Genomic DNA, 24935 nt, shown 5'->3' with positions numbered 1-24935 from the left:
ATTCTTAACGTAGCCAATTTTAGATAAAGCTATTTCAATCTGGACTGGAACTCAACTTTTCACATAAAGCAAATATGATGACTAAAATGGGCCATATTTTTATAGTAACTTACTGGAAAAATGTTGTACATTTTATTGCCAGTCCTCTGAGTTATCCGGAAGCATGAGGTTCTGTTTCCCTTTCTACATGTTTTCGTGTAAGAGCAGTAATGGGGCAAACTAACAATGTTAGTGTTTTCTTTTAACTTTGTATTTCCTTCCCATTCCTTTGCATCCGTTTCCTAAAACAAAAGAAAATGGAAAAGGTGCCCTTAATCAGTAGCATTCTCTCTGCACTCTTCATTGTTAAATACCACTGTCAATTTCTGTGGTCTGGAAGTTCTCTGTCTGACTGTAGCTGAAATATTTTTTGTGAAAAGGGTAATTATAATTGGATTTCATGTAGTTTATTCAAGGCACAATAGTCCTAAATAGAGAATATAATAACTGAGAGGATTTCCATTGTCTGTATAATGTGCATTAAATTGTTTTCCTAGAAGTCTTCCCTGTAGCCTTGTGCCTCTGGGTGCATCAGTATTTCTTGTATTCATGTGTTGAGACCGGAAATCACAGATCCTGACAATAAATGCATAAGTCTACTTTGGCAACTTTAATGTCATCCACAAACTACTGTATCTATAACTATCTATGTTTTTCTTACTCAAAAAGCAATTTAATATGTAAATATTATATATAAAACTATTTTTCTGCGTGATTTATCCTCTGAAATTCTTGTATTTTACTTGTGAATCTGTACATTCTGCCCATTTTACTGAAATTGTGAGAGATCCACCAGTGACATAAAAAGATATTGTGTGTATATAAACTTATCTTTTCTATGGTGTCAGTCAGTTTCCTGATTTTCAAGAATGAAATATTGAAGCCCCATAATCATATTTGATTTCTGTAGTACCCTGCATGTGAGTTTAGCTATCGTATGTGAGGAACTAATGCCCAAATACAGCTTCACACATTATACAGGGTTTGGTTTTGTTCAGCACCTTCCTTCAGACAAAAGGGAACAATTCCAGGCAGTTATTGCTGAGGGACAGTTATTGACCACAACAATCCTTCAAGCTGTCCTGGTCTAAAACTCTCAGGATGCACCATGGCTCATTTAATCTCCACAGCCATGATGATGTGCAGGGCATCCTGGCTCCAGTTTTCTGGTTCCCCAGAAGTCCAGACTATGATAGAGGACCTCCCATTTGATGGACTGAATTTGTTTGCGGAGAGTACCAACAAGTCACTACACACTCTAAAACACTGTAGAGCCGCGTTGCATTCATTGGCCATCTACACTCATTCAAAGAAAAGAAAATTTAGTAGATCCCAAATGGTCCAAACATCCTGCCTCGTGCAATTCTTCTTTTTTTTAGAGAGACCTCTGGAACCTCTAAGGAAGAGATGAAGGTTCCAGAGAAAGTTTCTCTAATCCATCAGACCCTAGTTTGGAGCAGGCCGCGGTAGCGGCTGCTGCTTCTTGATGGGATGATTGAGGATTTGAACCCTCCCCCTTCCCTAGACTGTCAGCTGCAATCATTTGCACACCCCCAATGCAGAGACCATCTCTTCCATTTCTGACAAGCTTGGAGTAATGGTTCTGGAAGTAATAACAGACTACACCATCAACTTTACCTCCCTTCCTCCTCCTCATCCCTCTTTCCCATCCAAGCTCTTTCTAAGACAGCAAATAAACTCCCTCCTTCATATAGGAGCATAGAACCTGTTCCCACTAAGCACAAAAGAAGAGGTTTGTACTCAGGGTACTTCTTTGTGCCAAAGAAAAATGGAGGATAGGGACCAATCTAGGATGCAAGACTCCTAAACAGATTTGTGTGGTCCCAAAAGTTCAGGATGGTGTCTGGCAGGTGTAATTCCTTCACTAGATTCAGGGGGTTGGTTTTTGGCTCTTCACCTTCAAGATGCGTACGTCCACATAGCGATTCATCTATCCCACAGAAGGTACCTGCATTTCATTATAGACCAGGACACTTTCAATATTGAGTGCTCCCATTTGGCATCTCCTCAGCTTCAAGCGTGTTCTCAAAGTTTCTAGCAGTAGTGGCCACGTACCTGAATCGACAGCCAATTGTAGTGTTTTTGGGTCTCAACGATTGGCTGTTCAAGGGTCGGTCTTATAAGGAGGTGCTCTCTGCCACATGGAGGACGTTTGCCTTATTCATGGACTTTGGCTTTGAAATGAATGTGGAAAAATCCATGCTGACTACCATATACAATTACAGTTTATAGGGGCATCCCTGGATTCCCTGGCAGCCAGGGCATTTCTTCCCAGGGACAGTTTCTTAGCACTGTCAGACTTTGTCAGGTCTATTCAGATGAGCCCTCATATCTCAGTAACACACTGTCTTCAGCTTCTCGGTCACACGGTAGCTTGCACTTTTGTGACAAATCATGCAAGATTATGCCTTCACTGTCTCTAGAGATGGCTCAGAATAGCTTGTTCATCGAGCAGACACAACTTAGACAAACAAATATCAGTTCCCCAACAGGTGAAACGCTCCTTAGACTGGTGGCAAGATCATAAAAATGTAGGTGCTGGAGTTTCTTCTTTCAGCTGGTGCCAATGGTCACGTAATGACAGAAGCATCTGTGTTGGGATGTGTTGTAGGAGCAGCAGTGATCTGTATGCTCTATATAACCTGTATGTTCAAAAGATCTGTTATACCTTCCCCCAGGGCACTTTGTCTCCTCTCTCTTTGAATATCTGTGAAGTGGCTTCCCCCCTCCCCCTCCCTCCTGGAATGCTTGTGGAGTGAAGAATGGGCTGCTAAAACAGCTGGAAGATCAAAAGAGCTCCCAGGTAGACAAAGTGTCTGGGACTCTAATTAGGCAGCGCTCACACACCCAGTGCATGGACACTGCATGGACATTGCCCAAGGTGAAGTGTAACCAACCAGACATGGCCAAGTTATCTCTAATCACAGGCCATAAGAAGCAGTTCCTTAAAAGGGGAAGGAGCCATGTGCTCAGCAGTGCACTCACAAGCTTGTACCTCCAGTGAAGGCCTTTCACCCGGACTGCCTGGCCAGTGGTTTGCCGCAGTGCATTCCATCGTGCCTCGAGAAGACTTACCTTAATCGCATCATCCATCGCTGTGCTGTGGGACGCTTACCTTGAAGAATCCTGACATTTCCAGTGCCGTGCCTGTCCTGGGAGCGTGAGAGTGTGAGTGTGACGCGCACACACACACCCTTCTTTTGAACTTAGCTATCAATATAATAAACATGCTTTCTGCCAAACTCTGGTGGGTCATTAGTCCTCCCTAAGCTTACTAGCTGTCCCAATTTCAGGTAACAGGATGGGGGCACACCTCAGTGCTCATACAGTACAGGGTGGATAGTTACCCAAGAAACCACTCTCCACATCAACCTGTTGGAATTTAGATGATTTAGAAATGCTTACCATCGCTTTCTGTCTCTCATCAAAGACAAGTCTATCAGAGTCATGACCAGCGACGTGGCCTGCATTCCGGAGGGGACGAGATCCCATTCCCTCTGCATCAAAGGCAATAAAGGTATGGAACTGATGCATAAGGCATCACACAAGAATTTCATCATAGCCAATGATCTCAGGAGGTCTTTTCACCAAGACTACAAATGGGAGTTGGACTCTGATTTTTACTGACATACTTTGAACATAGGAATTCTCAGTGGACCTCTATACCACATCTTCAAACAAAAAGTACTACCTGTTCAAGGGGAAGAGCTTAGGCCTCAATTAATTGGGGGGATGCCTTCCTCCTCCCTTGGAAATAGAAGCTATTTTACATGTTTCCCCCACGCCTCTTATTCTCAGCGTGGTGAACAAGATCAGATAGAACGAAGCCAGAGTTATTCTAATAGACTTGACATGGTCGAGGTAGACATGGTTTCCTGACTTGCTTCACCTATCTGTGTGCCCAGCGATTAATCTTCCAGTAATTCCTCATCTCCTGTTGCTGGACACATCCGGCTGCTGCCTGATCTGAGAAGTCTCCACCTCAAGATGTGGCTCCTTGATGGCTTGTTGGGGAAGAGCCAGAAGATGGACTCTACCATTTAGTAATATCAGAAATACTTGCCTTCAATAAAGGGAATAGATGTAGTCAGTCATTGATGCAACTTCCAGAAAGTTGTTCCTCGCTCCGCCCCTCTTCTGCTAGTTCTGGAGGACCTCTTGCATTTAAAGGAAAAACAGGATTGTCTCAAGAGGGACTCTCAGTGTTTGCTCGTCCTCCAACTTTAATGTTCATGAAGGGATTGGGAAATGTTTTTCCACAGATGAAAGCCCCTGCTCTGGTTTGGGACTTCAATTTTGTTCTTAGAAATCTCATGAAATGCCCATTTGAACAAGTGGCATTCTGCTCCTTATTAAACTCCTCTATGTAGTTAGCCTTTGTAGTAACTATTACATCAGCCTGAAGAGTGGGTAAAATTGGGACATTAATGGCAGACCCTCCTTTCACAATATTTAACAAGATTTCGTTAGTCACATCACAGATTCCTTCCTAAAATATTATCTGGGTTTCAGACTACTGAATCAGACTACTTATCTGCCAATTTTCTTTCCAAAAGCACATAATTCCATTTTGAAGACTGCTGTCCACATTCTAGATATCTGGTGGGTGCTGGCTTTCTACCTGGATAGGACTAAATCATTCAGGAAATCTCCAAGACTTTTCATTTTGTTTGCAGACAGATCTAAAGGATCTGCTATTTCTACCCAGAGACTGTCAAATGAATCTCTAGATATATTATTGCATATTATGTTGTTGCCAGCATTCCACCTCCTCCTGGTGTGTCAGCACGTGCTAAGAGGTCTCAGACTACATCCGTGGCCCTCCTTAAAAATGTCCCTGTATCTGAGATCTGCATGATCTTCTGTACGTAGCTTCTCCAGACACTGCTTTAATCAATGCCTCTAGATGACATGTGACAGTTAGCAGCGCAGTTCTTTTCTCAATTATGAACTAGATTCTGAAGATCCCTTCTTCTTTTGGGGGTTCTGCTTGGAAGTCACCTGACGTGAAGCACCCATACTCATCCTGTGCAGTAACTGTGGTTCTTTGAGATGCGTGACCCTGTGAGTGTGCCACTACCTGTCGTCCTACCCCTCTGCTTTGGCGTTTCTTAAGAGACTTGGCAATGTAGAGGGAATTGAGGGTGGTTCACCCATGCAGCTTTATATAGCTTTGCTGTGGGACAAAAGGAGGACTAGGGCACCTCCGTGGGCTGAATGGATGCTACTAATGAAAATTTCCGATCAGAAGTATGTGGAGTGCACATGAACCTGAAGTGAAGCACTGACGGGGGGACATGTTTAGAAGAACCACAGTTACTGCACAGGGTGAGTGACCACTTCTTCTTAATATGGTAGTCCCTCTCTAGTTGAACACTTTATTAATAGGAGAGGCGGGAATTCTTACACTCATGGGGGACCTGTAACATCTCTATATACATCCAAAGAATGGTGGCTAGAGTCATTGGATGTTGCTGGTAAGAAAAGACTTATACAGAAGGCAAGGTCACAGAAAATTTTTATGAAATGTGTCCTTTTTAGAATGTAATGCACCAATAAATAATTTTAATTTAGAAGAATAATGGGTGAAATCCTAACTCCATTGAAATTAATGAACAAACCCCATTGACTTCAATGGGGCCAGATTTACACCCAGTATTTATAAGGATTATGTGATCTAGACAGTAAAATTCATATTAACCTCTTACATCTCTCCTCTGTGTATTCTTTTGTGATTTTACATGAAAATAATTAAAATGGAGACACGATATTAAAGTGATTTGTGCCGTGTTTTGTGTTGGCTCCTCTTCCACTTTGGGAAGTAAAATTTGAACAACACTTAAGTACAGTTAAACTCTAACTGGTGACTGTATGTAGTAATAATTAAGACAGCATAGACTTTCATGTTAATTGTTCCTCAGTGTCTTACAGCTCACTTTACAAGTGTAAAGATAGTGTTTTTCTAATTGCCACTTCTGCAAGTTGTAATGAGGTCTGAAAGTCAAACTGGGGTACTTCTGGCTCAGACACCATCATCTTTCATCTGTAGCATAAAGCTAAACATTATAAACAGTACTGTTAATCAAGTTCCAGCTTCAGAATTTTTATTACTAGTGATGAATGAGTAAGAAAAGAATGACTTACTCCTATTGCTGTTTTGGATCTGTTGGACTTAAAGTAGTAAGAATTAATATTGTCAATAGAGTAAGCAAATATATCTCTGAATATACATGCAGGGAGCAGATTTGTCAAGCGAGGAGACATTTCCATGGAAGTCACTCTTCTGATGATGACCACATATTAAAATCCCAATGCTTTATTACTTCATGTAATAAACATGTCTCTCCTTTCTTTCTTGCAGCTCACACTCCAGATAACAGCTTCCTTGGGTTTGTGGTGGAGCAGCATCTGAATTCCAGTGACGTTAAACACATTAATGACATCAAAAGGCAGAATCAGTCACTTGTTTATGGCAAAGTAGATAACTTCTGGAAGGTGAGTTGCATTTTATTTATTTATTTATTACATCTTTGTCAAATTCATTTTGATCAAGGGAAAAAGACATAAATCTCAAGACTCACAATAAGTTGCCTCGTGAATTTCTAATAAGTCCTTTGTCTGGAAATAAGCAATAACTTCAAAGGGTTTATCTACTGTGCATTTGTGGAGCTCTGTAATAAAAGGGGCATCTGCCTAGCTAAAAGGGCAGAGGGGGGAAGTGGGTCTGAAAATGTCTGCACAATATCTGTCCACTTTACTTTGGTTGTAAAAATGCTAGTTTTCAGTAATGTATATGCTTATGCGTGCCGATGAACCATAGTGAGGCACAATGGAATTTTGAGTTTTGTATAGCATTTCGCTTGCTTGGATAAAGGACTTTTTTTACATAACCCAGTGAATAGGAAGCTTGTTTTGTTTTATTTACTGGGAACAAAATTAGTCTTTACAGTTTTATCAGAGTGATTTGAGGGAGGTACAGTAAGTATTAAAGATACATTGCAGGGATTTGAAGTGGTACAGAGCCTTTTGTAAACTCTCTTTCAGTGATTTATTCTCCTGCATGCTGCAGAAAGTTTTTCTTGTATTTGACAGCAGGCTGTTCAATGTTCTGATCATAAGGTTATGTGGAACCTATTCACGCTCTCACTTTAAAGCTCTGGAAATATCGCTTCTTGTGCTCCCTTGCAAAGAATCAGCTTTGTGCTTAATTGACCTTGATGTTGTACAGCTATCATATCTGGATAAGGGAGTATTAATATTTAGCTTGTCATTGACAACTAGTTCTGCTTCCTAAAAGGAAGCAGTTGTCTCTGTGCATTTGTAATCCACTGCTGAGAATCTGACAGGTCCCAGAGTGTGGCGATCTGCAGAGGATATGAGTCTGCTACGACTGCTAGCTCCAGAGCCCGGGCTCTTTAGCTCATGATGTAGTAGCTCATGCTTTTAGGTTTTGGTGTTCCCAGTTCAATTCCCACTATGTTGGCCAAGCTCTCAGCCATTATTTAAGTGGAATCTTGTCTGAGATTAAAACTGCTGTTGGACTCAAGAGACTCAGGATGAACCTCCTATGAGCAAAGGAAGTACATAACCCAGGGCCTCCCAGAGGATTCAGGGGACCCTTCCATAAAAAAAAAAGCTGCAATACTGTAGAACACTATATTCTTGTGTGGGCTCTTGTGAGGCCTGAGGCAAATTGCCTCACTTGCCCTTCCCCCTCCCCCAGGCAGCCCTGGGAAGAAAAAACATTTAAAAACCGTCTGCATCTCGGCACAAACCCAGTTTTGAGAGAACCTCTTTTCAAGTCACCTTTACACCTTCTCAGGCACTAAAACTCATTAAAAGGGTTGGACAAATATTTTCCATCAAAACTTTTTTTGGATCGAAAGCCAGGGCTTTTTAAAAAGCAGAAAAAAATCACGGACAATGTCTGCTTTCCTTCAAAATTTGTTGTTTTTTTTTTTAATTGAAAAGCTGAAATTAGTCTGCCAAAACTTGAACATGGTTTGGGGTTTCAGAAGTGTGTGGCCAAATATTTGCTGCTTGCTGTGTTTCTTTAAAGAAACAATAAAAAAAATTCTGCTTAATAAAATTCCAAAACTTTTGAACCACTTCAGCTTGTGACCAAACGCCTGAGCCCATCCAGTCAGAGATTTTTCCAGGTTTCTGATACTCTGCTGGCTTCCTTGACTCTCATCTGTCTCCATAACTTTGGGTTCATTTAGCTTAGAACATAAGAATGGCCATACTGGGTCAGACCAAAGGTCCATTCAGCCCAGTATCCTGTCTACCGACAGTGGCCAATGCCAAGTGCCCCAGAGGGAGTGAACCTAACAGGTAATGATCAAGTGATCTCTCTCCTGCTGTCCACCTCCACCCTCTGACAAAGAGGCTAAAGACACCATTTCTTTCCCATCCTCGCTAATAGCCGTTAATGGACTTAACCTCCATGAATGTATCTGTTTCCTAGAGTCTGGCTCCATGGGGTCCCTCACAAACTGGAGACAGTTACTGTGGGTTTGTCTTTAGTATAGCTTATGTACATACTCCACGAACTGAGCATTTGAGCTTGTTCCAGAATCTGGGATGAGCCTATGTTGTGAAAACTGAAATGCTCAAAATAGCCCATGCATGTGAATGGATATGTTAGGTAATAAAGCAAGTTCTTACTCACCTCTCCAGCACCCGAGTTCGTGCGGAGTTGGTATGGGGCACACAATTCTGTCAGAGACCAGACACCAATGCGTTGATCAACGGGCTCACACTATCCTTAGCTCTAAAAAGCTTTAGATTAAGTGTGGCCCCTTTATTAGGGGTGAGCATCAATATTTATACACAGAAGTAAACAAAGTGATTAACAAAAGATAATGGTCATGCATAATTAATCAAGATTTTACAGGAAAAGCAAGTTAACAAGTAAATGCATAGAGATAAAGGCTAATGGCTACTAGGGAAAGGGGGTGTTATGAGTAGTTTGCAGGTCAGTGCTTTGTTCAAAAGGGTTCAGGAAGGATTATGCAGAGACAGTCAGTCTGGGTGTGTTTTGGCTCCCCAAAGTTCACCAAAAGTTTAGACCCAACATTCCTCCATTTGTAGCTTTGAGATAACTATTAATCAAAAAGCTACACCCTATTTTAAGATCTTAAGGGCCGCGTGGCAATTTTAGCCTGGGCCAATTTGAAGAGAGTAAGGCTTTTAGCTGAAGTGGGAAAAGAATAAACTGACTTACATGAGTTTATGAGGGAGGGGACACACTGAATACAGCAACACAGTATTATAAGGACTACTATGGCCCCAACAACACCCACCAAGAGTTTTTTTTTTAACCCACCCAAATCCGGGCAGCCAATTTTATAAGGCTCCCCACCAATTATAAGGTGGCTGGCCAGAGGAGTAGTTTTTAGCCATTTCCCTTAGGTGTTTGGTATGTTGAAAAGTGTTAGAGTAGGTGTCATTTACAAAAACATAGCATTTTTTATAAGCAGAAAATAAACTAAAAAAGCATAAAAAAAACATACAGTTGTCAGAATAAAGGGTCCTTTTATTTTTTTCGAGTTAATTTAAGTTTAATGTTTGAGAGAGGTAAGCTGGTCCACTGGTCGAAGGCAGTGTCCTCAGTGGTGACAAGAGCTGCTGGTCCGTCACTGTGGTCCACTACGGCTGGCTTGACGTGGGAGTGGTGGATTCAAGATTTGCGTCCTTTCAGGAACACTGCAGTTTGGGTTGTTAAAAGAACCTGGTGGGGTCCAGTAAACCTTGGCTGGAGGGTGTCGTCACGAACGAACTTTTTGGCCCAGACGAAGTCCCCTGGTTGGAACGGGTGGATCTGTTCCTCCAGCGGCACGGTCTGGGAAAACTGCGAGGCGATAAAGGGGGGGTGTTTATAGAGCAGTTCAAAGGGGGATAATCCCAATGCGCGGGTTGGGCGAGTACGAAGGTGAAACAGGACCAAGGGAAGTACCTGAGGCCACTTTAATCCTGTTTCCTGACAGTATTTAGCCACTGTAAACTTAAGTTCCCTATTTATACGCTTAACTTTTTCGCTAGACTGGGGGTGGTAGGGTGTATGAAAGGAGTGTGAAATGCCCAGTCCTTGTTTTAAACGGCCAAGGACATGACCAATAAAGTGAGGTCCGCGGTTTGAGTCGAGCACAAGAGGGATGCCAAAACGGGGTACAATGTTTCTAAGGAGAATTTTTGCCACTGTGGCAGCAGTACAATTAGCAGTAGGAAAAGCTTTGACCCAGGAAGTCAGAGGGCAAACCAAAACAAGGAGGTGCTTTTTTCCAAAAGCCTTTGGCATATCTGCAAAGTTAATTTGAAGATGTTGAAATGGAGCAGCAGGCGGAGGTTTTCCACCCTTAATTTTGTTAAGAGGTGGAGCAGGTCCATTATGCTGACATGTGCTGCATGCTTTCACTATTGATAGGCAATAGGGTTGAATGCCTGGAGCATACCAAAAGCGAGCGATGGTGTTTACGAGGGCGTGCGTGCCGTAGTGACCCCCTTTATCATGGTGCCAGCGAACTGCCACGGGGTATGTGGAGCGAGGGAGGCAGGCTCGGCCATCTGGCATAAGCCAGGTCCCTTTGACCAGAGTGGCCCCGAGGCTCTCCCACGATTGTAGTTCAGCAGCGGGTACTGGTATGGGGTGCGGTGGAGTAAAGGAGGAGGCTGCAATAGCCAATGTGGGCATGGCTAAAGGTAAGGTGGCAGCCTTCTTGGCGGAGGCGTCAGCCAGGGCATTCCCACGGGTAACGGGGCTACTATCTTTAGTATGGGCCCGGCAGTGAACTACAGCCAGGACAGAGGGTTTTTGGAGGGCGTCCAAAAGCTTGTGGATGAGGGGGAGGTGCTGAATGGGTTTACCGGCAGCTGTCTGGAAACCTCGAAACTTCCAGAGGTGGATATGACAATGCACAACTCCAAAAGCATATTTGCTATTAGTAAAAATGGTAACGGTTTTACCAGTGGCCAACTGGCAAGCTCGGGCCAGGGCATAGAGTTCAGCGGCTTGGGCTCCCCAGTTGCCTGGCAGTGAGGCGGCCTTTTGAATGTCCCATTTAGAGGTGACAGCATAACCAGTGAAACGCTTGCCATTAACATAGAAGGAGCTTCCGTCCGAGAAGAGGATGCAATCGGGGTTGTTCAGTGGCACGTCAAACAGGTTGTCTTTTATCTGTAAGATGCTGTAAACTACTTCCACACAGTTGTGCTGATCCTGGAGGACTGGCAGGTCAGGAAGCAAGGTAGCTGGATTAAGGGGTCCACACCTTTCAAAAATTAGGTTAGTGTCTTCTAAGAGTTCGGCCTCTAGCTGTTGCTGACGATGGGCCGAAAAGACTTGGGTTGTGCCCCTACGCAGAAGGGCTGACAAGGCATGAGAGGTCCAAACCGTGGTAAAATGACCCAGGGTTAGGCTCTTTGCCTTTGTGATCAGCAGGGCAGCTGCTGCCAGAGTTCGGGTGCAGGATGGGGTTCCCTGAGTGACAGGGTCGATTTGCTGAGAGTAAAAAGCAAGCGGGAAATGGTGGGGCCCGCTCAGCTGGGTAAGGACACCACTAGCAATTCCGCCCCTCTCGTGGACAAAAAGGTGAAAGGGTTTGCTGTAATGGGGGGGGCGGAGAGACATGGAGGAGGCCACACTGTCCTTGAGTAACTGAAAGGCTTGAATAGTGTCCGGGGACCACTGCAAAGGGTCAGGAGCAAGGTTAGCAGTGAGTCGGTGGAGCGGTTTGCTTAACTCCCCGCAGGACGGCAACCAGGGGCGACAGAAGCCAATTAATTTTAAGAAACCTTGAAGTTGTTTTTTGGTGTTTGGTAGAGGGCAGTTTTGAATAGTCTTTATGCGGGCTGGGTTTATTTGTCTTTCCTCTGGGGTTAACAGGAAGCCCAGATATTGGACCTTTTGTGAGACCCACTGAATTTTTTTAGGGTCTACCTTGTGGCCTCTGGTGTGTAGGTATAATAAAAGTGCCTTACCATCGATGCGGAGGGCAGCTTTTTCGCGATTACCTAATAGGATGTCATCTACGTATAGGACCAATGTGGATTCCTGCGGACTGGTGAAACCTTTCAAGTCGTGGCGGAGGCACTGGCTGAAAATCGTGGGGCTGTTTCTGTAGCCTTGAGGAAGTCGTTGCCAGACATAACTTTGTCCCTCCCAGGTGAAACCAAAGAGATACTGAGAGTCTGGGTGCACAGGAATGCTGAAAAAAGCTGATTTTAAGTCAATAACAGTGAACCACTCAGCATCCCAGGGGATTTGGCTGATGATAGTAGCTGGGTCAGGAACTACTGCATGAAGAGGGACCACATACTGATTAACAACTTGTAGATCCTGTACAAAGCGCCAACGAACAGGGTCTCCGTCCTTTTTAGGAGGCTTTTTGACAGGCAGTATAGGGGTGTTACAGGGAGTGCGCTGAGGGCGGACTAGCTTTTGTGCAATGAATCCCTCGATAATGGGGCGGATGCCCTCCCGGGCTTCCAGCGACAGGGGGTATTGAGGGACTGACGGGGGGGTTAAGGAAGGCTTCACCTGAATCCTTACGGGCTCTGCCGAAAGGAGCAGGCCAACATCAGTGTCAGAAATTCCCCAGAGGGTTGAAGGCAAGTCAGTGAGGTCAGGGGAGAGAGAGGGGGGTGTTTTCCAATTACCCTGAGTAGGGGCCGAATCTCCTAACACTGTCATCAATAATCCTACCCCTTCAGGAGTGCAGGTTAAAGTAGCCTCAAGCTTACAGAGTAAATCCCGGCCCATCAAAGGGATCGGACAAGCTGGGGAAAAAAGAAAACGGTGAGGAAAACATTTATCAGCATAAATAACATTCAAAGGCAAAGTGAGTCCCAGAGACTGTGGGTTGCCCTCCACCCCAGTCGCAGTTTTAACCTCAGAGGATAGCCAGGGAGAGGGGGCATGATTTAAAAGAGAGAAAGTAGCCCCAGTATCAATGAGGAAAGAGACAGGCAGTCCCTGGACTGAAAGGGTTAAACGAGGCTCTTTGCTGGGAGGGGAGAAAGTGAGAAAGGAGCCGGCTAAAGACATTAAGGAAATAAGACCATCACATTGTTTGTCTTCGCCCCCGGGGTACCGTCATTGAGGAGGCTGAGTTTGCTGCGGCTGCTGCTGTTTCCCGTAGTTGATCCAGGCCTGGGGAATGGGCTGAGCTGGTGGTGCACCTGTAAAGGCATCTCTCTAACTATACTTTTATTACTCGCAAGAGATTTGGCGGGGACATCCTCTGGGCTATCCTCGGGGGGGGCATGCACCCTGCTGTATCTGTTTGGACATTAGCCTAGTAACTACTCCTCCCGAGGTTTGCCCCTCCATTTCCTCCTCATCCTTCTGCAGAAATTCCAATTTGGGATTCTGCAGATTCCCCTCTGCTACATGGAGAGAGTCCCCCTGCGGAGGAATAGGGGCAGGTGCAGAGGGGACCAGCTGACGAGTCAAAACACGCCGTGGTCTACACCCTTCATCGAAATAACCTGGAGGGGGTTCACTCTCGGGAGAGTACCTGACTGCCATAATTTTTAAAGATTTCCACAGCTCTGCTGCTGTGTTCCAACAAAGCCAGTAACATAACTGTCCCGGATGGTCTTTTTCGATCTGGCTCTTTACTCCTCTTAAGGCAGCCTGTTCGAAAGAGCCATACGAAGGCCACCTCATCTCCGGGTCGGCCAATACCGCGGTATACCCAGTCCAATTCCTTACACATAGTGTGTACAACTTTTTCCTAGACATTCCTGTCTGTACTGGGAGTTTCCCTTCGTTCCATAACTTATTTACAATCCCCAACGGACTCTCAAGAGGCACGCTAGTCCCTTGACCCATGGTGTCTGACAGGAGCCCTCCAACTGGCGTTTACCCTCCTGTCCAATACACGACCCCTCAATATTGAATTGGCTGGGAGAAATCTCCTGTGGCGCCTTGCCAATTCATATATGAGTGGTCTGACCACTGGACAGAGGTACCGCACCAGAAGGAATCCCGGACGAGCCCCCAAATTGTTAGGTAATAAAGCAAGTCCTCACTCACCTCTCCAGCACCCGAGTTCGTGCGGAGTTGGTATGGGGCACACAATTCTGTCAGAGACCAGACACCAATGCGTTGATCAACGGGCTCACACTATCCTTAGCTCTAAAAAGCTTTAGATTAAGTGTGGCCCCTTTATTAGGGGTGAGCATCAATATTTATACACAGAAGTAAACAAAGTGATTAACAAAAGATAATGGTCATGCATAATTAATCAAGATTTTACAGGAAAAGCAAGTTAACAAGTAAATGCATAGAGATAAAGGCTAATGGCTACTAGGGAAAGGGGGTGTCATGAGTAGTTTGCAGGTCAGTGCTTTGTTCAAAAGGGTTCAGGAAGGATTATGCAGAGACAGTCAGTCTGGGTGTGTTTTGGCTCCCCAAAGTTCACCAAAAGTTTAGACCCAACAGATACAAGGTACTAAAATTAACTTAACCCAAACTGCTGAATGATCTTTAGGGTAGGGAAGGCTGTGCTTCCTCAAACAGCCTGGCCCTGCCCCCTCTCCGACCCCCATCCACTTCCTGCCCCCCGCCTGCCCCCATCAGAATCCCCAACCCATCCTGCTCCTTGTCCCCTCACGCCCCCCCGAGATCCCCTCCCCAACCACCACCACCCACCAACCCTCTGTCCCCTGACTGCCCCAACCCCTACACACACACACACACACACACACACACACACACACACACACACACACACACACACACACACACACACACACACACACACAGCCAAGTCCTGACAGACCCCCAGAACACCCATGATCCAACCCCCTGTTCCACATCCCCTGACCAACCCCCCAGAACCTCTGCCCCCTCTCTGTGCCCTGACTGTCCCCAGGACTCCCTGCCCCTTAGCCAACCCCCCACCCCCGGCCCCCTGCCATGCTGCTTACCCCCGCCTGCCCCCTCTCCTGGAGCCTCAGCGAGCTGCATCCAGGAGCGGCCCTGGACAGCGCTGCAGCAGCCTGGCTCCAGCGTGGCCTAAGTTCCCGCCGGTCGGCCCGGAGCTCGCAGCCCCGCCACCTTACCATGCGGCTCTGAGCAGGGAGGAGCTCAGGCCCCACCTGAGCCACGCCACTTTAGCTCTATCCAGGGCCGCTCCTGGACATGGCACGCTGAGGTGCCGGGGGATGGAGGAAGGCGGAGGTAGGGCTGGGGCCGGAGCATTCTCTTGGGGGCCCCTGCCCCACTTGGGGGCCCCCCTGCCCCTGCTCCTCTGGGCAGCCCTGACATAACCTACTGGTGTGTTTGTGCGTGTTAGTTAAGCCTTCCTTTGTGCCCGATCCACAGAGGATATGAATTGCCACAGCCTTCAGCTCCAGAGTTTTGTCTCTTTAGCTGGCGCTGTAACAGCTCATGCTTTTATCCCTGGAGGTCCCAGGCCAATCCCTGGTGTGTTCTCACAATGGCAGCCATCACAAATTAACATTTATGGGGCCTAGTCCCTCTAGCAGCAAGCTGAGGAGCAGTATAACTACTGGGGGCACAATATCCTGCTATTATTAGAATGATGTCATTGGTTCAGTCTACATAAAGGAACACACACACCCTAATCACCTTAATTCCTTTGCTGCTACTGCTGCTGAGAGTGAAACAAATTCTTTCTCATGTGCACAAGCTAGTTAGGCTAACATCTCATTGTTAGTTTAGTTAATTATTTATAATATAGTTCAAGTAGTTGGGACCACTTGCATTTTATTATGCTCCAGGCCATGTCGGGTGCCAAACTCCATGGGGGGTTCAAGCTACCTAGCTATCTTTCCAGAGACAGGTGTGCATGTTGCGTGCCTGGGAGAGGCTCAAGTAGCATCCTGGTGCACAATTTGATGGACCTTCCCCCCCTTTGTTGAGGAATGGCAGACAGTTAAGTCTGCAAGGGCATTTGGCTTCCTTCAGCTTTTGTCAGGCCATTTTAGGACACCTGGGAGTTTCAAAGTCGTCCTCTTTGCATCCTCTGTAAAGAGATCTGAGACTCATCTTGCTGCCTCAGGCTCAGTGCTACCCTCAGTGTCAGGCCCAAGAGCAGATACCCCAAGGCAAACACTTACTGGGGCTCATCCTCCGATCGGGCACTGCAGGCTTTGTCAAAACAGACGGCTCTGGCACTGCTCTCTTTGTTGGTACCAAAAGCTCTTTGTGCCTGTGACCCAGGAACCCCTTAATACCAACCCATAGAGGGGCATAAGGGGTGCATAGGGGTTTACAGGAATCCCCGGGTCTGATGGTGATTCCTGGCTGTATTATGCAGGAAGGATTTTGGGTGGGCTTTTGCTCTATATGACATGACATAATGCCTAGTTAGTTAAGTTAAGGCTCTAGAAAGCATGTTATGGGTCTGTTTTACATGCAACGATTTGTTTCCCTTAATTCTACTTGCCTCTCCTCAAATCTCTGTTCTTTGTTAAATAAACGACTTATTTTTACTATAAACCAAGCCCTCCCTCAGTCTTCAGAGTGCACTTTACCAGCACACACACAGGTAGGGACACGCCCAGCTGCAGTTTCACACACATATTGAGAACAGCTCTGCATAAGAAAGCTTGGGTAAGGAATTGCCCAGCACTAAAGTGCACACCCCCTTTAGATTGTAAACCCAAAATTGTATATTCTTGCACTGCACAGAGAACTATACAGTGTAAGCTCATTGAAATTTGCCCCCTCCCTCAGTGTGTAGGAAGGTATGCACATCTTTTTGCCACCCCTGTCCCCCAGATATGAATTCCACAAACTGGTTTTTAGAGAAAACAAAAGCAAGTTTATTAACTACAAAAGGTTAGATTTTAAGTGATAAGGGATAGCGAACAGATCATTTAGTGAATAAAACAAACACGCAATCTAAGTTTAAAATACTAAAGAGACTAGCTACAAGTAGCAAATTCTCACCTGAAGTGTTGTTTTAGTCAGACTGCAGAGATTCTTGAAGGCCAGCTGCACTTGCCTGCAGCTTAAAACTTCAGATATTTGATTCACAGGCTAGATACCCTTCCAGCCTGGGCTCAGTCCTTCTCTCCCCCTTTGTCTTTGTTTCTTAGATGTTTACAGCAGTTGTCCTGGGCGGGGATTCAGTGAAGAAGAACACTCATTATGTCATCCCCTGCCTTAAATAGGTTTTGCATATGGCATTTCCACCCCCAGCCTGTGGAAAAGTACTAATTTTATCATGGAGTCCAATATCAGGTGACTTGATCATATGACCCTGCAGCCATAACTCAGTCTATTTGCAGAATCCACAGGAAGGCTTTCCAGGAAGGTGGGAGATTAGCATCTTCAAAGACCTGTTTTTCCTAATGGCCCTTTCCAGCCAGCAATCTAGACTGATTGCATTCTGGCCAGCGGGCGTTCCCCAGGTATAAACACATTTGTAATTGGTGCATACACAATATTCCTAACTTCAGAGACAAAAATGATACATGCATGCAAATATGATGATCAGTAAATCATAACCTTTCCAACATCTCACATGACCCATCTTGCATAGAATACATCTTAGATATGCTATAATCATATTTAACAATATTTCTATAAAGAATTTGGGGCGTAGTGTCACACTAATATTTGTTGCAACATCCCTCAGCTGATTGGATGCTGGTCTCAGCAGCTCAGTAATTCTCCAAAAGTAACAGGTCATCCCTTACTGCTCACTCAAGGTGTGTCCTTGATGCTATTAGAAGGAAGAGTTGTTTTTTGCCTGCTGCTTTGAGCCTCTGAGGCAATTTATCAATCTGTCCTGTCCAGATAAAACTACTTGAGGGACTCTTGTTCTATTATGAGGTTTCAAACTTTTGATGTAGTATTTGTGAGCTTCTTGGTAAATAACAGGAACAAATGTTACATGGGTATCTGGGGTTGCAGAAAGGGAGGATTCCAGAATAAACTGTTATGTTCCCCTGGGTGACTGAGGGTAAGGCAGTATTGCATATAGAAGGAGCGGGAGGAGTCCGTAAACAAGAACTGCTACTTTGGCATCAGTTTGCTGCTATTTCTCAAAACTGAGGGAATGTCTGGCAGTAAGGGATGTGGAGGAAGGATTTCATCTAACTCAATGAAGCTGGCTATTGTATGGATTCTGATTTCCTGCACCTAAAAACGCTGTTCCTTTAGAGTAAAGGTGAAATGTGGTTACCCTAAACTACTGCTCCATTTATACTGGTACAGTGCTCCAAGATCTTTCAGAATACAGGACTAAGACAGTTGCTGTGAGTAAATTCTCAGGCGTATCACAACTGACATGGAAAGGGAGAAGCCTCTGAGTTACAACTGATGATAAAATAAGCAAATAGGGAGCTGAAATCTTGCTTCATTTAAACATGAAGCCTTTTGCCTTTGGAATGGATGATTGATTGACTCCCCCTTTCACATGAAACTTCCGCTGATGATCCCTGGAGAGAGAAGTTTTGAGGAACTAAGAATTAATCCTAATTGGCCTAGGAAACTATGCTGTCCAAACATACTGAATGATTTAATAGTATTTCTGATCATGCTTCCCATGAGAATAGCTGTGCTGCATTAAGCCCATTTAAGAGGGCAGCACTTCAGAAGAAAAGATACTTACACAGATTGATAAACACCCTGTTGCCCACTTGCCAACTGTCCACTTTAGTTGTCTATTATAGTATCCTTGGGGCATGGGAAGGGCAGAGTCTCTGTTCATTAGCTGACGTATTAAAACCATGTGGATATTAGTCAGCAGTGCATTTGTGCTTGTGATCCCTCAGAATATGTTCATACAAATCTAATCCTCTTGAAATCCTCACTTATTTAAAAAAAAAAAAAAGTAATTCTTGTTGACTGTAATGATACAGACTTTGTTGATTTTTCTGTTTGGTTCATGACTGAAGAAAGATTTCATTAGTTTTCTTGTTGTTGTTGTTTCCCTTTTTGCATAATGAAGATTTTTCCCCAGAACACATCTAAGCAGAAGAGAAATCCATTAATTTTGAGTCTGTTCTAGTTTAGGCTTTTGGGATTACAGTTCATGATCTGTTTATCAGTACCAAAAGCGTAATTCAGACTCTCAAGAATAGTTGGATCTGATAATCATCTATACTTCCTGACCCAATTAGTTGTGCGAGTCAACAGAACAGCCTGTCGATGTATGCACCGTCAAGTGTAGTCAGATCTAGTAAACAAAGTTGTTGCTCAGTTACTTGGATTTTTATACATACATATTTTTTCAGTTCTTTAATCTGTCTACCCTACTCTGGCAACATGGATTACTAATTATAAGGCCAGAAGTGACCATTGTGATCATCTGGTCTGATCTCCTGTATAACACAGGCCATAGGACTAGAGCGTAGCTTTTAGAAAAAAAAAATCCTATCTTAATTTTAAAATTTCCGGTGACGTAGAATCCATGACAATTCTTGGTAAGTTGGTCCAATTATTAATTGCACTGTTGTTAAATGTGTGCCTTATTTCTAATCTGAATTTGTCTAGCTTCAACTTCCAGCAATTAGAACTAGTTATATAGTTGTCTGCTAGATAGAAGAGCACTCCATTATCAAATTTCTGTTCCCCACATAAGTACTTACAGATGGTGGAAATCACTCTTTAACCTTCTCTTTATTATAAACAGATTGAGCTCTGAGACATTCACTGTAAAGTGTTTTCATTTTCCAGTCCTTTAATCATTCTTTTGGCTCTTCTCTGAACCCTCTCCAATTTTGCAACATCCTTCTTGCATTGTGGACACCAGAACTGGACATAGTGTTCCATTAGCGTGGTCACACTACTGCCAACTGTAGAGGTACTATAACCTCCCTACTCTTACTTGATATTCCCTTGTTTATGTATCCAAGGATTACATTAGGGCTTTTGGTCACAGCATTGCACTGGGAGCTCATGTGAAGCTCTTTATCCACCTAAACCCCCAAGTCTTTTTCAGAGTCACTACTTTCCAAGATAGCATCTCCAGTATCCTGTAATTATGACCTACATTCTCAGGGGTCCTAGATGTATGACAGTACGTTTGGTTGTATTAAAACATATTGTTTGCTTGTTAACATGTATTTGTTGTCTGGCATGCAGTCAGCCCTGTGAACAACACATGTAAAGTATACCCCTTACAGACCGGTTTGTCCTCTTCTGGGAGTGGAGAGGGAAGCATATTTGGATGATGAAATCCATCGGACCAACATTTCTGTGCGGTTGGCTTAGTTTGTGGTTGCTTTACCTGTTTAGTGGCCTTGTCGTTTGTTGTTATGAGTAGAGTTGAACTCAAGTAATCTATTTATGCTGTTTTCTTTATATTTTGTATCAGAACAGATCACTTAACTAAAACTATATAAATCCCACCTAGTGCATATGTTTGTCCAGCTTCTGATCAGCAACTGTAATGGTTAGAGCAGTGGTTCTCAATCTATTTACCATTGTGAGCTGCATGTACAGCTCTCTGTTACGTGAGCCGCATCCATACAATAGATATATTACCTGTATGGCCCTGACGATATCACATGGGTTGTAGCTGTGTGCTGCTTGGGCCACAGGTGGCCCATGGGTTGAGAACCACTGAGTTTATAGCATCACACAGGAAGTTGGAAGACCTAGGTTTTAGGATTGGCTGTGCCATTAACTTGGTTTGTGACCTTGAGCAAATCACTTAATTTTTGTGTCTATTTCCTTATCTATTAAATGGAGCTGTAGTATTTCAGTTGCCATATAGGAACTTATATTCATGCTTATAAAGCTCTTGGATCTGTAAAGGTTTGTATATTGTTACCTTTTACTGCTTGGTACTCCTGTTTAGTTCTACTGTGCCAAGAGCACAGCTGGTCTCTGTTGCTGCTTGTGTATTATGAACATAATTCTTGGTCTAATTCCAATCAGTTTGTACCTATTGAAGGGGGGATGAGGTTGCACTGGTATCAGTGGGGACATAATTTTGCCTGAAGAACCTTCATTACTGAGGATGATACAGAAGAAAGAGAGAGCCATTTTGACTTCCAAGCTGAGTTTGCAGGATTGGCAGTTAAAAGCAACTTCAGTTGACTTGTAAACTAAACGGATTTGAACTGAAATAATTGAGACAATAAATATTGGACAGCACACTGCCATTTCAGAGTGACGTCAGAACAGAACTACAAATTAAAGTAGAATCCTGATACATGGCATTATGGAGCTGGTATAATTCCCATACCCCCAGGTGACACAGGGCCAAAAAGGGTTAAGCAACTTGAAGGCTAATTGACCTTGATTCAACCTTTGGAGACAGTAGTAGTTAATGATCATGTTTTTTGTGTGATTACATATATATTTTTAGGGGGTAACAATGTAACCAAACAGTTCCTGTCTGTGCTGTGTTCTGTTAATTCAGAGATCCAAAGATCTTAACATTTAAATGAACTATAAATATACTGATATCACTGCCTTGATTTCTCTTTGAAGTATATAGTATATCACCTGCAAATGGTGTGAGATAGGCAATTACTTTGTTAATCCATGTAGCTAATTACCGATAATGCTTAGGAAATACACCGCTACCTTGATATAACACCAATATAACACGAATTTGGATATAACGCGGTAAAGCAGTGCTCAGGGGGAGGGGAACTGCGCACTCCGGTGGATCAAAGCAAGTTCAATATAACACGGTTTCACCTGTAACACGGTAAGATTTTTTGGCTCCCAAGGACAGCGTTATATTGAGGTAGAGGTGTAGAAGGTTACTTCAAAAGCCTATTGTTCACCCAACACTGACGCTGTCAAGTGCCTGCAAAAATCTCTTATTCAAAACTCTTGGGACCTGATTCTTTCATCTCAGATCTGCTTAAGCTTTATTCAGGGGGAAGTTTGAGTTGTGAGACTGAGATCTCCAGTCCCATTTGGACTGCTCTGATATTGAATATTTGGACATAGGACTATAAGCTGATGAACTGATTCTGAAAAGGACTTTTTGTAATTCTAAAGCTTACCATCTCTCTTATTAAGCTGACCTAAGGACTCTGTTCATGTCTGTATGTATAATGATCTTTTAACCAATACTCTTTTTTTTCTTTTTTAATAAATTTTAGTTAATAAGAATTGGCTGTAAGCATGTCTTTGGGTAAGATCTGAAGTATTCATTAACTTGGTGGGTAATGTGTCCAATCCTTTTGATTGGTAGAACTTTTTTATGGTGAACAAGATTTTCAGTAATCTTCATCATATTTGATTTGCCTGTCTGGGAGGGAGCCCAAGGCTGGGTTTCTTTGAGGGAACTGTGTTTTCAGCTTTTGGGTAACCAGTAAGGTATTATAGAGGCTGTTTTGTTGTGAGCTTGATAGATCTAAGTATCAGAATAACCACCAGCTTTGCAGATTGCCTGCTCCATTCTTAGCAGTTTGCCCTAGCTGAGTAATCTCAGCGTGCCCTGCCCCCCAGGATCCCGCTTACACCCCATCATTGCTACAGCCATGTGAGCCAGGTGGCATTTACAAACAGAGTAACAGAGATCTGGATATCTTAAGTAACTTGCTGAAGGCCACAAGATCGGGATTCTGTTGCAGGCTCTCATTCATATTCCCCTTTAACCTCTAGACTGTACTTCGGACCCTTTTATTTCCCAGCGCAGTAATGGTACAGTTTTTCTAAATCTCTAAAGGCGATCCCTGTACATCAGTTGTGGAGTGCAATGGTTAGCAAGATGGACACGTCTGTTCTTAGCTTGTGTTGCGATCAACTGTATGAAAGGCTGCTGAGAGAGACTAAAATTTGGTGTGGAAAAATGAGGGAAACTTGGGTGACCTTCAAGTGACTTTCTGTCTGGAGTTCAGGGCAGTATAAATAACTGAAGAGAGAACACTGTCTGCCTGATCAGAACAGGACAACTATGTAGAATGTGAGTGAAGCCCATAGCACTTCTCCCTCATCTAAGTGAAATAGAATTGGCTATAATCATAGAATACCACAACTAAAAAGAAATACTTTGAGGCTTGCAGGTGCCTTCCCAATTCCCATATGGCTATCAGGCTATTTGTCTCATGCCGCTCACAACCTCATCTCTAATCCAAGAAAGAAAAAATATGCAATGCATTTTAAATAGTCTTTTATATGTTTTGTAGTTTCCAGCGTGCGGGGAGTGGGGGGCGCCAGAATTTTTTGTATTCTGTTTTGGAAAATATCTGAATATGGAATATGCAGTCTTGAGTTTTAGTGGATCATGAGTTGAACACGTGTCAGCAATGTGGTGCAGCTTCAAAAAAAGCTAATATCATTCTGCAGTGTATTAACTGGAAGGTCATATGTTTAATCACAGGAGGTAATCCTCCCACTGTACTTAGCACCAGCGAGGCCTCAGCTGAAATATTGTATCCAGTTTTGGGCACCACACTTTAAGAAAGGTGTGAACAAATTAGAGAGAATCCAAAGGAAAGCAACAAAAATGATGTCAGGTTTAGAAAACCTGATCTATGAAGAAAGGTTAAAAATGCCTGGGCATGTTTATTATTGAGAAAAGAAAACTGAGAAGAGACATGATAATGATCTTCAAATATGTTAAAGGCTCTTATAAAGAGGACAATGATCAATTGTTCTCCATGTCCATGGAAGGAAGGACAAGAAGTAATGGGCTTAATCTTCAGCAAGGAAGATTTAGGTTAGGTATTAGGAAGAACTTTCCAACTCTAAGGGGTAGCTAACCTCTGGAATAGGCTTCCAAGGGAGAATGTGAAATTACCATCATTGGAGGTTTTTAGGAACAGGTTCGGCAAACATCTTTCAGGGATGGTCAAGTTTTACTGGGTCCTGCCTCATCCCAGGAGGCTGGATTTGACTTCGTGAGGCTCCTTCCAGCCCTACATTCCTATGTATCTTTGAGGAAATCACTCCAGGAAAATTACAATGTAATATATTCAACCACAATTCGCATAAAAATACTTTTATAATTACAGCCAGTGAACACCCAGTGCTTTTTGACAGATGAGTATTCTTCATAAATGGTTATTGTCCATGTAATTTTTTTGGAAGATTTGGGGTTATTACATATTTAGTTTCCTTTTTAGTATATTTCAAAAAACTGAGCTAGTAGTATTCTCACTGAACACTATCCCTACCTTAAATAGTATGTAAAGGACTTTTTTTCCGCCTCTGTGGATTCTCTGTAGGTACTGATTGGAAGAAAAGTTCAGGGGATTTTTTTTAGTAAAGATCAGCCTTCCAAGCTAGAACTTCCATGGTTATTAGAGATTGCTGCTGACCATGAGCTTGCCCTTTCCCCTCCTTTTACAGTGTTCTTACACATTGTATTTATAGCATACTTTCATTGTACTTATCAGTTTTGAAGCCAGTAGATGTAGGGAGAAAAATCTCCTTTTAACTCCCTACAAATGCAGACATCATCCTTGCTCATCATCCACTTTTCCGTCCAAATTTACACCACAGTTATTGCCTAATTTATCAACTGAAATTTATGCCAGTACTATCAGATAGCAGCTCAGATCCTGTCTTCCTATGGCAATTGTGGCTTGTCTTGAGGGAGGCAGCCATTTTAACTGTCACAATTCTTCAGACAGGCCTACTTGCTTTCATAGAATATATATGGAAGGAAACAGACGAGCAAAAGAAGTAAACAAAAGCCATACATATGGCTGTGCATTTGTAAATCATCTTGCAGACATCAAATTTTAAATGAATAGTTGGAGATGTTTTATTAAAAATTAATTTTTATTACGCTAGTCTTCCTTAAATTATAGTGTTTTTTAAATTTAGCGTTAGCATGGCTCAGCTATCAAATGTTCTGCTTATTTCGATTTTCTTTCCACAGAACTGCATACCAGTACAGTGAATTAATGCAGTCCTGTAATATTGAGTAAGACTATCAGCTAACAGGATGTAACTTTCACAAGCACCACATCCCAAC

The 24935-nt window shown here is 43.5% G+C and overlaps 1 protein-coding gene across 5 annotated transcripts in view; it reads left to right on the top strand.

Annotated features, from left to right (window-relative positions):
* Positions 1-24935, top strand: part of MGAT5 (alpha-1,6-mannosylglycoprotein 6-beta-N-acetylglucosaminyltransferase) — a 257920-nt gene that overhangs the window by 178051 nt on the left and 54934 nt on the right. For all 5 annotated transcript variants that reach the window (XR_007768282.1, XR_007768280.1, XR_007768281.1 and 2 more), the window contains exon 11: positions 6422-6555. Coding sequence is in view for 1 of the 5 variants with exons in the window: in XM_050916018.1 (XP_050771975.1) it covers positions 6422-6555 (134 nt within the window). In the remaining 4 variants the exon portion in view is untranslated. The remainder of the gene's footprint in view (positions 1-6421; positions 6556-24935) is intronic.

The sequence above is a fragment of the Gopherus flavomarginatus genome, chromosome 10, assembly GCF_025201925.1.
Source record: "Gopherus flavomarginatus isolate rGopFla2 chromosome 10, rGopFla2.mat.asm, whole genome shotgun sequence".
NCBI classification, from domain to species: domain Eukaryota; kingdom Metazoa; phylum Chordata; order Testudines; family Testudinidae; genus Gopherus; species Gopherus flavomarginatus.
This window is presented reverse-complemented; position numbering and strand designations above follow the sequence as displayed.